Genomic DNA, 11,985 nt, shown 5'->3' on the forward strand with positions numbered 1-11,985 from the left:
CGCTAAGAGCCGGACACGACTGAGCAGCTTCACTTTCACTTTTCACTTTCATGCACTGGAGAAGGAAATGGCAACCCACTCCAGTGTTCTTGTCTGGAGAATCCCAGAGACGGGGGAGCCTGGTGGGCTGCTGTCTATGGGGTCGCACAGAGTCGGACACGACTGAAGCACTGCAGCAGCAGCAGCAGGGCCATTTCAGGAGTTTTGTTTGCTTCCTGTTTTTTTTCAGTATATAAAAGATGTCCCTCAAAGCAGGAAGCAGCAGTCTATTTTATTCTCTGCTCTAAAAGAATGCTGGCCCTCCAGAGAGTTTTACTTCTCTCTCATAATGAGCACAACTATGGGCAATAACCTTCCTGTGGCCATATTTAATAATGCCCATCATATTTACCTTCAGGACAACTCCCCACCTTGCTTCCTGAGAAAGATAAAGAAAACTCAGTTTTGACTAAACAGAAGTACAAAGCTGCTTGAACTTCTGCAATTTTGCAAAGACACACATTTCAACATTTAAATTATGGGGTTGACTTCTCTTTTTCTCCCTCGTAGGAACCAAGTATCCAATTAAGCAAATGCAGTAGAGTCAAATATTGGTCTTCACGGGCACCGAGGTGATGTCAATCGTGAATGGCCACAATGTGTCAGCTTCCTGAAGGCATCTGGGCTTCTGAGTAATGTGAGGAAATTACTGGAGTGTGACACGATTTCAAAGAAAATGCACCCAAACTTCCTTTTGAGGAAAACCTTGTAAGAAGTGAAAATAAAATGAGGGGGCCCCTCTGGGGTAGATACTCTTCATATAGTCGTTATTGAATCCCTGTTTGGAGCTCTGTGCAATTACACAGCTCTATGCACATTGTTACAAAGCAGGAAGGGGCAGAGACCTGGGAGGCTGGGGAGGGTGAGAGATGAGAGGGACAGGGGACACTGGGCACTGAACAGTGTGGTACCAAGAAGGTTCTGGGCAATTACCACTACCCCACAAAGCTTCATCCCAAGTCTTTATAACTACCAAGTCATTATAACTTATAACTATTATAAGCTACTCTTTTTGGTTAATAGGAAAAGCAAGGCTCAGGGAGATGATAAAGCACTTACTGGCATCCTCTGGTATTTAGATACCTGTGTTTTAAAACTGTGCTCACTGTGTGCAAGGGGCCCCCTCCTGAATAGAAAACTCAAACTCAGTATTTTCTCCTGGCTCCCGCTCCAGCCTCCATCCCCGCCCAGCACTACCTCCTGCCTCAGGAATGCTGATGCTGGATGTTCTCGGAAGCAGCATCACTCATTTTCTTTCCTCTGTCTCTTTCCCTATTCTTCTTTCTTCTCTTCTCTTCCCTCTCTCTTCTCCTTCACCAATTCTTTTCACAAAGAATAGTTATTCTTATGGTGTGCTCATTTGAAACGCTGGAGAGCGCTGAAAGAAGGTACAGAAGAACGTAAACCCCCAAGGTGGTGCTTTGCATGGCATCCTCAGAGTCACACTGAAAGGCCACTGCCCAGAATCCCCTGCAGGGTCCAGGTGAGCACCTGCAGGAGACGCCTGCCATGTGAGTTTCAAGAGTGAAGCAACAGGCACAGTGCTGTGCTCTGAAGGTGGTAGCAGGGGCCGGTGTGCTGGCTTACAGGCTCCCCGGATGTGTGTAAGGGAGTGTCTGCACCCAGAGTCCACTGCTCCTGCGTCCTGGGGTGCCGAGGCATCACCAGGCTGAAAGTGCAGGTGGCCCTGCGGGTCAGAGTGTGTCCTATGGGGTCTAGTGGTGCCCTCTGGAGCCCTCCTCCGCAGTGATGACTCAACAATGGATGCGGAGTCAACAGCCTGCACAGACTCACCGACTAGCTCCCACAGTGGGATACACTCCAACTCCCAAACAAACCCCTGCCTCCAAAGGCTCCCAAGCTTTCTCAGTTCATGGTGCCCTTATTATCTTCATACTTTTCGTCCTCAGTGTCCTGGACCAAAATACCCAACAATTCCACTTCTTATGTGGTTAGATCCAAACAACTGAAGTATGCTTGAAAAGATAGTCCATAAGAGTTGAAAAAAATAATATTCGATCTTTTGGGGGGGCCACCGAGGAAGTGAACCCAGGCCCTCAGCAATGACAGCACAAAGTTCCAACCAGTGGACCACCAGGGAATTCCCTGACTGTATTTTGAAACAGTCAGTACCAGTGGGATATGTACAGCTGCTGGGCGTGGCCCAGCTTCTCAAACCTTGGCATCCCACGGGGCACTGCCATCCTCATTTCCTGCTTCTCACTGCTTATCTCACCCACTGGAAACCCCGCTCTGCAAGAGACGTGACAACTTCGAAAGGCATGCACTACAAGCTCATATTGAAATTGTCAGCTACCTCAAACTAGTAGTCCCTGTGGTGTCCAAGAAATGTCAGGTGTCAATTTACAGCCCTCGAAAACTGAAATAGTTCCACGGCACTCTCGTGAATGCACTGAGACCCCTGGTGGCGGGGGGAGGGATGGCAAAAGGATAGAAGACCCAACTTAAAGGGAATCTCACTAGATAGATCTGGGACAATCTGTGCATCAAAAGAAACACAATATTAGATGGTATGCCACTGGATAAAAAAGGGAATCCAGGAGGTAGCAATAATATAAATAAATACACACATAAGTGGGATAGAAAAGATTTATTTTATAGTAGAGTGTCAGCTAATAATAATCACTTATGAATTAACATGTACAAAATACTTTACAGTGGGGAAATTTGGTAAACACCTTATAAAACAACTGATGAAGTTTAACATCTTTAGTCATGAGGCGAGTTGCCACCATATGCCTTCTGATATTGAGAAGAACACAGCATCACTGCTGTGATTTTCCTGATTTTCTGAATAATGTGAATCTAATCATCAAGAAAACATCAGTAAATTCCAAACAAGGAACCACCTGTCAGGTTGAAAAAAGAAAAAAAGTGAAAGTGTAGTTTTTTGTGTTACAAAGCAATGAAGTCACAAAAGGCCCATATTCTTGAATGAAGGAAACTAGAAAGACAAGGTGACTACACGGAACAAGAGGTTCCAGATCCTGGGACACTAAAGGACGTTGCTTGTAAAGTGGACAAAATCAGAAACAGGGCTGCGAAGTACACGGTGACACTGTACCTATGTTAGTTTCTAGATTTTACTGGGCAGTTTTCTAGATTTTACTGCATCCTTGTCTAAATAAAATCATCTCAAAGTACTATGCTAACAGGGGATGAGGATCCTATTTGCAACTTGCTCTCAAAGAGTTCTGGAGAAAAACCAGTATCTTTGTGTCTAGGATGAAATGGAGAAAAGAGTTAAGAACAACAATATAATGAGGCGGGGCTCTGATCACACAGGAGCGGGGAGGGGAGGGAATGGGAGACAGGCAGCTGGGAAGGGCTGGAGGTGTCCTGCGTGACCAAGGAGGTGTCTGGCAGGAGCAGTCAGATCTCTCATCTGATGCAGCTGGAGAAAGATCACCCCCACTTTCCTTCCTTTATTTCATTTAATCCTCAGAATAGCCTGAGGTGTAGGTGATCACCTCAGTGTATATACTATTGTAATCCTTATTTTATAATGAAACAGTCATCTGTTCAACCAGCAGTTACCGAGCTTGCTATGTGTTAAACTTCACTGAGTTTACACAAAACAAATGTTAAGTGTGATTGGTTGTGTGTATGTGTGTGCACGCTCATGTGCGCACATGCATTTAGAAAACAATACTGGAAGGTGATGCACTAAATTACTAATATGCTAAGAGGGTGCATTTGAACAGTGGAATAACAGGTGCTTCCATTTCCTTCTTTGGGCTTTTTGCCTGTTTCCAGCTTTCTACAAAGAACATAGACTGCCGTTGTAATAAGTTTAAAAAATAAGTATTATTTCAAAACTTGAATTGGAGGGTGTTGTGAAATAGTTCTCATTATGATACTGTAGTGGATCAAATATTATACTTTGATTCAGTGTTATTTTACCAAGTGAAGTCGCTCAGTCGTGTCCGACTCTTTGCGACCCCATGGACTGTAGCCTTCCAGGCTCCTCTGTCCATGGGATTTTCCAGGCAATAGTACTGGAGTGGATTGCCATTTCCTTCTCCAGGGGATCTTCCCAACCCAGGGATTGAACCCGGGTCTCTTGCACTGTAGACAGACACTTTACCATCTGAGCCACCAGGGAAGTCCTATTTTACCAAAGTAGTAGGCAAATGTTTCTTAATTCCATTAAACCTCCTCTTCACACTGCAGAAAAGGCTGGCAGGGTTTCATGTGGAGAGCTGACCCCGACCTTACCCCTGAGGCCTGTATTCGCCCACATTTCCTGTGTGGAAGCATAAGCCCAGTGCAGACTGACCCCTTCCTCCTCACACACAAGCTCCCTACCGCTTCATAACATCATCTTCTTTGCATAAAGAGGAAAACACGGTAGGTCCCTGAGTGAAAGAGCGATTTGGTAAGACCCCCCAGACTCTAGCGTCCACCAGAGAGAGGCCGCTCAGTGGTGTCACTGTGTTGGTAGGTGGGACCCCCATTCACTTCGGGTGCTTTCTGACTGAGGGGGTCCTCCCCCACCTTTGCTGTCCTGGCCCCGTGGGCTCGGAGGCAGGTCCCGCCCCTCTGCCCGCCGGGGCTGGGCTGACATCCATGCACCTGTCCACTTCACTGTGCTGATGGCTCAGGGAGGGCAGACGGCCCTTCTGCACCCGTGTCTCCTGGGGCTCAGAGCGCTGGGTTTAAACAAAACAGGTCCTTGGTCACTGTTGCCGGACTGAATTGATTAGCACAAACAATCGTGAGGACACTGGCGAATGAACTGGGGTTCATTCCAGCGGTAGAATTCAGCGCAGGTCCAAACGCCGAAGCTTAGAAATGATTTATTGCCTGGGAAAGTGATCCCAGCCTGCTGCTGCTTAAAGACAACAGCAGTGGAAGAGTAGCCACAGTCAAAGTTCATCTTGCTTATAAACATAAATGTACAGAGGGAAGATAAAACTAAAAGATGTATCAAAGAATGTACAGTGCTGTTTCTGGCAGGGGATTATGACTGATTTTGACATTTGTCTTTTTTCTGTTTGTATTTTTAAGCTTTCCTAGTAAACAATTTATGTTATTGGAAAAATTATTTTTTAGAGAAATGTACAACTGAGGGAAAAGGGAATAAAGACATGTCTCACTTCAGGTGAGAGCTGAGGTGTTAAGGACCTTTACGGTAAATGAATTTCTTTGAGTTAAGGGCTCCTCGACTTCCTACACAGACAGAGTCCCCACCCCTCCTGGTAGACATTGCCCTCCCTGCCAGCCTCAAACCCTGTCCACTTGCACACCAGGTCACTGTTCTGGTGCTGGGTCTAAGGTGGCAGCCAGAACTCTGATCCATAAACTACAAGGCCTGGATGGAGGTCCAGAGGAAGAAAAGCAGCCCTGTCTCCTGTTGCCTCGTAACCATTTCCTCAATCAAGCTCTCAGAAATTACTGCTGCACCGCTCAACTGACAGGGAAGAGAGATTCTGAAAAATATTCAGAAAGACAGAAGTACAGCATCTTACACATTTTGTCTCTGTCTAGCCCACTGCCTGAATTCTTCCAGTTCAGTATCTATAAAAATTCTACCCAAGGGCTTTCTTAGCTCCACTGCCAACAGCAGTTCCCCAATCCTATTTCCCAATAGGTGTCAAGTTCTTCCATCAGGAGCTGGAGGTTCCTCATGGTTTCCAAGCACCTAACCCTGCCATGGGGGTTGGATGGAGTGGGTGTAGGAGGCCACAGATGCCTGCTTGGCTCTCAGCTCAGAGCAGAGGCAGCTATGGAAATCAGTTTCCGAGGTTACCGGTGTTGAAGGCGGTGGATGCTCAGCGGGTGGTTCACACGTCTGAACTGTTTGGGACTAAGCCCTTCTTTGCCAACCTTTGTTCCAGTCTTCTGCAATGTCCCATTTCATTTATTCATCTCCTTTCCACAAAAAAGAAGTTCATGGAGAAAATTCAAATGCCAGAAGTGATTTTGTCCTGAGCAGCTTGGAATTCCCTCAATCCCATGCGGTTAGAATTCTACATCAGGTAACAGAGTTGCTGGGAGACCAAGCTGCCTCCTCCCCAGCCAGCATGCCCCGCAGGTCGCTTTTGCTGGGTCCTGCATTGGCCTCCAGGGGCCTGAGTCAGAACCCAGCAGAGAGCTCATGCTCGCCTGTGGAGGGGGACATGGAGCTGACCCTCTCCAGCCTCTCTGTGGAGAGGAAGGGGAGCCACTTGGCCAGGTGCACAGCCACCAGCCGGTGGAACAACTGCCGCAGATATTTGCGGAACCTCTCACCGACAAAGACGTAGATCACAGGGTTGACACAGCAGTGAGTGTAGGCGATCACCTCTGTCACTTGAATGGCCAGGTCCAGCTGTCTGCTCTGCTCACACTTATAGGTGAACAGGGAATCTTGGAAAGCGGAAACAAACACACTCAGATTGTAGGGCGTCCAAAAGAGAAAGAAGATGATCATGATGACAAAAATCAGACGCACGGCTTTGGCCTTCTTCTCATTTGGTCTTCTGAGCAGAATCTTTATAATCCCTGTGTAGCAGACAATCATGACCAACAGAGGCAATATCAGCCCCAAGATGTTCAGTTTCAGAGCCTGAAACTGCTTCCACTTTGTGAAGCTTTCAGGAGGAAAATGAAGACTGCAGGTGTAGTGGGTGAACTCCCACTGGGTCTTGGAAAAGTACAAGCCGGGGACAGAAGCCAAGATGGCCAGGACCCAGATGACAATGCTGGTGACGATACCAAAGGTGACAGTCCGAGCCCGCAGAGCAAACACGGCATGGACGATGGCCAGGTACCTGTCGATGGTCAGCAGGACGATGAAGAAGATCTCGCTGTACAAGCCCATGAAATAGAACCCAGAGAGCAACTTACACATGGCGTCACCAAAAACCCAGTCGTCCTTCACCTTGTAGTCGATCCAGAAGGGCAGCGTGAAGAGGAAGATAAGGTCAGAAATGGCCAGGTTGAGGAGGTAGATGCTGGTCATGCTTCTGAGCCTCTTGTATTGCATGAGGACCAGGACCACTAGGATGTTGCCGACCAGGCCGATGACAAACACCACCGAGTACAAGGGGGGCAGCAGCTGGGCCCCAAAAGCCCTCTCCTGAACCTTCTGGCATGGGGTCGTGTCCCCATAGTCGTATTCTGTGGTCATGTCATGGTCCTTTGCGCTGGTTGAAGTTTCCATCCCGGCTTCTGCCACAGGTCAAGGGAAATGTTTCTGTATGTATTTGCTGTTAAAGGCACTGGGCTCTGGACAACAAAAACAAGGCAGTGAGTATGCGTCCTTAGCCCCGGACAGCTGTTTACTAGTGCCCACTGTGTACCACGCCCTGTGCAGCAAGGGAGACCCAGGTCCTCTGCCCTCATGCAACCTGCAGTCTACCACACTGACAAACAGGGCGTGCACACGTCACTGACTCAAGTGCTCTGGCCCTGAGTGCCCTGAAGGAGACGTCCAGAGGATGGAGAGCGCAGACACGGGAGGACAAGGGGGGCCTCACGCATGTTCAAGACCAAGGCTTCCTGAGAGCTTCCATGGACTCGACATTGGGCTCAGTGTTAAACAGCCTTGAGGGGTCCCATGGTCATTCCCCACTTTAGAGGGGAAGGCACACAAGCTGGGAGCAGTCAGGACACAAAGCTGGTGAGAGCAAGAGCTGGAGCTCAAACCCTGGTGCGTGCCACTCTCAGGCCCATTCCTGAAGCCCCCTGGCTCTCCTCCCCAGTCACAGGGCAGTGACTGCACTGTGGCGTCCCCAGAGGAGGCTGGGAAGGAAATCAGTTCTGGCCGAAATTCCAAAACTTACCAACAGATCTTTCTGGCTTTGGAGGCTAAAAAGATTCTCAGCCAGGGGTGATACAGTGCCGTGGGGCACAGGTAAATGTGACTGTTTTTTCGGTTGTCACAAACACTGGGGGACACTACTGTCATTTGGTAGCCAGGGCCGAGGATGTACTGCGATGTAAAAATTACCCTACAGCAAACACCGACAGTGCTACCATAGTGAGATCCTAGGAGGCCAACCCATCCGCCAGCCTGACCCACGTCACACGGTCCTTTGTAGTCACCCAGGTTCTCTGAAGACCTCCTGAGATAGCCGTGAGTAGGAGTCAGTAACAGTCTGGGAGGAGTGGGGTGATTTGGTAAGGAGAGGGGGCCCTGGGGAGAGAAAGGCTCAGAACAGCCTCAAGGCAGGAAGTGTCACACAGTGACCAGACATAGGGCGGAATTCTCCTAAAAAAACTATCTTTAGATATTTTCTAACCGGGGTTGCCTCAAAACAAAACAAAAACCACTAGATAGCCTGCCTTTGTAGAAAATCCCCAGCCCCTGCTTTTCAGCTCTCCCTCCCAACCTTTCCAACCACTTATTGAAGACTCCTCCCCAAAGGGAGCACAGGGTTTTGTGTAACCTACCAGCTCTGTGACCTCATATAAGTTAACCTACCTCCCTGAGCCTCAGTTCCTCATCTGTAACGTGGGAAAGTACCCTTACCTTGCAGGGCTAATGTAAGGCAATGTCTGAGCCTTCCTCTGGAAATTATCAGGTTCTCAGTAAATACTGGGGGACCTCCTTCCCTGTAGGTGCCCTGCTCTGAGGCCTGGGGCCACCAGGATGCACCCCACTCCCTATAAGTCTCCCTGTAGTTAATCTGGAAAATGAATTCTGCTTGAGAGTGATGGATATTGACAGTCCTTTCCATCTGCACTGCACTGCACTGTGAAATTTCCAAGACGCTGCCATCAATCTAACTGATTTGACCTAAACATGGACCAGTAAAGTGAGTGGTACCTGCAGCATAATTTCCATCTAAAATTCTTCAGACTCCAGTGCTCCTCCTTCCACAGAGCTTAATGAATGTTTCCTGCTCACAAAATTCACATTTCTGCAGTGGCATTCGGAGATTAAAGCTCAGGGGGGTGAGGTGCTGCTGGGCCCCCAGGCTGGGGGGCGGTCCTTTCCCATCCAATCCATCGTTAGGGCGCTCTCCTCCATCTCTGAACTTGCATACAGCCAGTCAAGCCTCTTTCTGGAGAAGCCCAGGCTGCCACTCACTAAACAAGCTGTGCTGGCAGTTTCTGGTTTCTGTTGCCACTGCCAGTGCACACAGCTCCATGTGGCAGTCAGCACTTCTGGGTGGGTTCTCAGGCTTACTGTGTTAGCAGCGGGCAGCACAGACAGCAAGGGGTGCAAGGCTGAGCCCGTGAGCCCAGTTCTTGGGGAATTTTGGCAAAGGTGGAGGCAAACCGCGTCAGCACTGTCAGGGGCCATCTGAACAGAGTCACCCTCACACCCACTCCCACCTTCAAGCCAGATCACTACTTTCCCACTTGTTGGGCACCAGAATCAGCTCCTGGGCATGTTGTCCCTAGAGGGAGATGGACTGGAGTGAGGCCCTGGAGGCGAGACCCAAGGAGCATGTTGCCATGTCATGCGCCAGTCCGTCTGCAGCCTGCTACCAACGTCTGCCCCAGGCCGTTGCCCCAGTGGTCCAGCGCCAGCACCCTTTATCCTGGGAGCTGGTGAAGCCTCTGGACAGACAAAGGGCCGTCTGTGGTGGTGGAAGATGCCCAGGCCTGGTGGGGTGCAGGAGCTGGCTTCTACTGGTTCAGAAGAGCCAGCCGTGTGCAGCTGTTCTGCATCCAGCATGCTGGTGACTCAAAGTCAACCAGAATGGGAATATTTACACATGGGAATCGGCCAGCACTAGGAATCAGGGCACTTTTCTCAGGAGAATTAGCTGATAAACACTTACCAGTGCATCCATGCCCTTCAGTCTGAATAGCCTAGAGCTGTCCTGGAGCCAGAGTGGGGACTTAAGGGTCAGTGAGGGGCACAGAGCCTGGTGGTCGGCTGTACAGACTTCTGGGGATTTCTAATCCTGAAAGTCTAGGACCCTCCAGACCTACTGGAAGAAAGGCTAAGTAGATATCTCCAAGTAGCCCCCCCATGTCGCTTCTCTTCAGAACAAAATTCTGACCTTCCTCTTCTTTAGAACAGAATGGATGCCCCTTGCCCTCCCCTGCCGCCCCACCCCCCCCCCCCAGAAGGAGGTCACCTGGCCGGCTGCCTACCTTCTGGGGGGTGAGATCTTACTTCCTTCAAAGACAGCCCACAGTCCTGATTTTGGGGCTCCTTGAGTCTAGCCTTCTTAAGAAACTGTCTCAGTATCAAATCATCTTTGCATGTGCAAAGCTTTTACTAACTAGTATTATCCTTTCGCTGCAATCTCCTCTTATACCATGTTTGGTCTTTGAGTACATGGGGAAATTTGACAATTGTCAGTGTCTTGAATAGCTTTCCACAGAAAGTATGTTAACAGTGGGCTGACTTTTTAATCAGTCATCAACAAGCAATCACACCAGAAAGTATCCTGTTTTTAGAAAGAACAAGAATCAGCTCAAAATAAAAAGAACACCCTATTTTACATCTGAGCACTCATATAAATCCATCCATCCTCAGTATTGCTATACAAAGCACTGCCTTTCAGATGCATTGCTGGGTTACTTAGGCATTTGACTAGCCCTCAAAGACCTCCCCATCTCTGTGGAGACGGACTGATAAACAAGTCATGTCCTGCAACAGGAGAACTATCGTCCAATCTGGCCACATGCAAACAACGGCGCTTTCAAAAGTAACTGACAAGCCCGAAGAGACAAGTTCCACTTACTCTGGCTTCAGGGCACTGTGTCCACGAAGTGTTTGTTTCTGAAGCTTTTAGATGCTTTATGAATTCAAGGCCAAGGTCCTGAGTGAGTCGGAAGTTCTCAGTTTCCTGTGTGATGATGGAGATAGAACTCTGGGTCTCAGGCTTTCAGAACAACAAGAAGGGGACAAAGATCTTCTTTCTTGTACTGTGGAGTGTCCAGTTCCTGAATGCCAAGTTCACTCTAAGGTTTTTTCCTGCTCACTCAGCTGCACTTCTCCTCAGGCGGCTCTGCTTTAAGGGGATTGGGTGGTGGGGCTGGGTGGAGTTGAGCAGGGTGAGGTGGGTGCCAATGAATGTTTCTGAAGCTTCTGAAGCAATCGAGTTCTTGCCCTCAGTAAGTAGTCTTCCTCTTCTTTTTTTTTTTAAAGATTGCAAATGGAAGGATTTAAACAGAAAATCTGGGTTCTGGGTCTTCAAAACAATCTGGCTCTACCAGCCCTAGAAGGGCAGGAGGTCCCTTCTCTTTGGCACCCCCTATGCACCTGTGCCAGCAACTGCTCACCGCCCCTCTCTGCTCCCCAGTCTGCCTCACAAGCTCAGGGAGCGGCTCTATGATGAAGAGCCTCCCGCCTGGAGAGAGTACAGGTCTGTTGGATGTCTGTCGGCTGTCTGGCCCCTCCTCTTTGATCTCACAGATTTCCTTTTTGCGTTTCATCCATGACAATTGATTCTGACCCAGTCCCGTCTGTGCTTCTCCTTCCTGTCGCAGTATCCTAGAAAGCTTATGCTCTGTGTAGCCAAGAAGGGTGAGGCCAGGCTCCTCAGCTGCAGGGATCCTGTCTGTCAGTGAGGTGCACCTTCAAAAGCTGCACCAGCAGGTTAATTTCCAGGAGAGGGGATGCAGCTTCCTGACCTTGGAGTGCTCTCTTTGCCTAATCCTGGGACACACTCTCTCTCTCCACGGCCAAGGAGGTTGCTTCTGCTCCCAGGTCACATTCAGACACCAAAGCCCAATGGGTGAGTGTCCCACAGATGGACAGAAGGGCCTTTGGGGTGCACAAGTAGCTCCTAGGCAGTAGCCCTCTGCCACCTCCCCATCACCCCATCTCTTCCCCCACCCTCCCACTCCATTCCTTTGTTTAATTTCCTTCCCCAGGCTCTCTTTCCACCACCCTTTCTCACGCCATAGGCTCTCATGGCCCTCCAGCCAGAATTCTACAACCCCCAACCTGACAAACCACAGGGAAAGGTCCGGTAGTCCCTCTGCCGTGCTCAGCTGCCCCCTTGTGCTGGGTCAGGTTGCAAAGTCAAA

At 49.2% G+C, this 11,985-nt stretch overlaps 1 protein-coding gene across 1 annotated transcript; it reads right to left on the minus strand.

Annotated features, from left to right (window-relative positions):
* Positions 1-6,139: 6,139 nt before the first annotated feature.
* Positions 6,140-10,729, minus strand: LOC128051420 (C-C chemokine receptor type 1). Its single transcript, XM_052643994.1, has 2 exons — positions 10,695-10,729; positions 6,140-7,272 (listed from the first exon to the last, which is right to left on the minus strand). The coding sequence occupies exon 2, from the start codon at positions 7,205-7,207 to the stop codon at positions 6,140-6,142; it is 1,068 nt and encodes a 355-aa protein (XP_052499954.1). The 5' UTR covers positions 7,208-7,272; positions 10,695-10,729.
* Positions 10,730-11,985: the final 1,256 nt, after the last annotated feature.

The sequence above is a fragment of the Budorcas taxicolor genome, chromosome 1, assembly GCF_023091745.1.
Source record: "Budorcas taxicolor isolate Tak-1 chromosome 1, Takin1.1, whole genome shotgun sequence".
Lineage (NCBI taxonomy): Eukaryota > Metazoa > Chordata > Mammalia > Artiodactyla > Bovidae > Budorcas > Budorcas taxicolor.

Coding starts and splice junctions, on each gene's coding strand:
- LOC128051420 (XM_052643994.1), bottom strand. CDS start 7,207: ATGGAAACTTCAACCAGCGCAAAGGACCATGACATGACCACAGAATAC.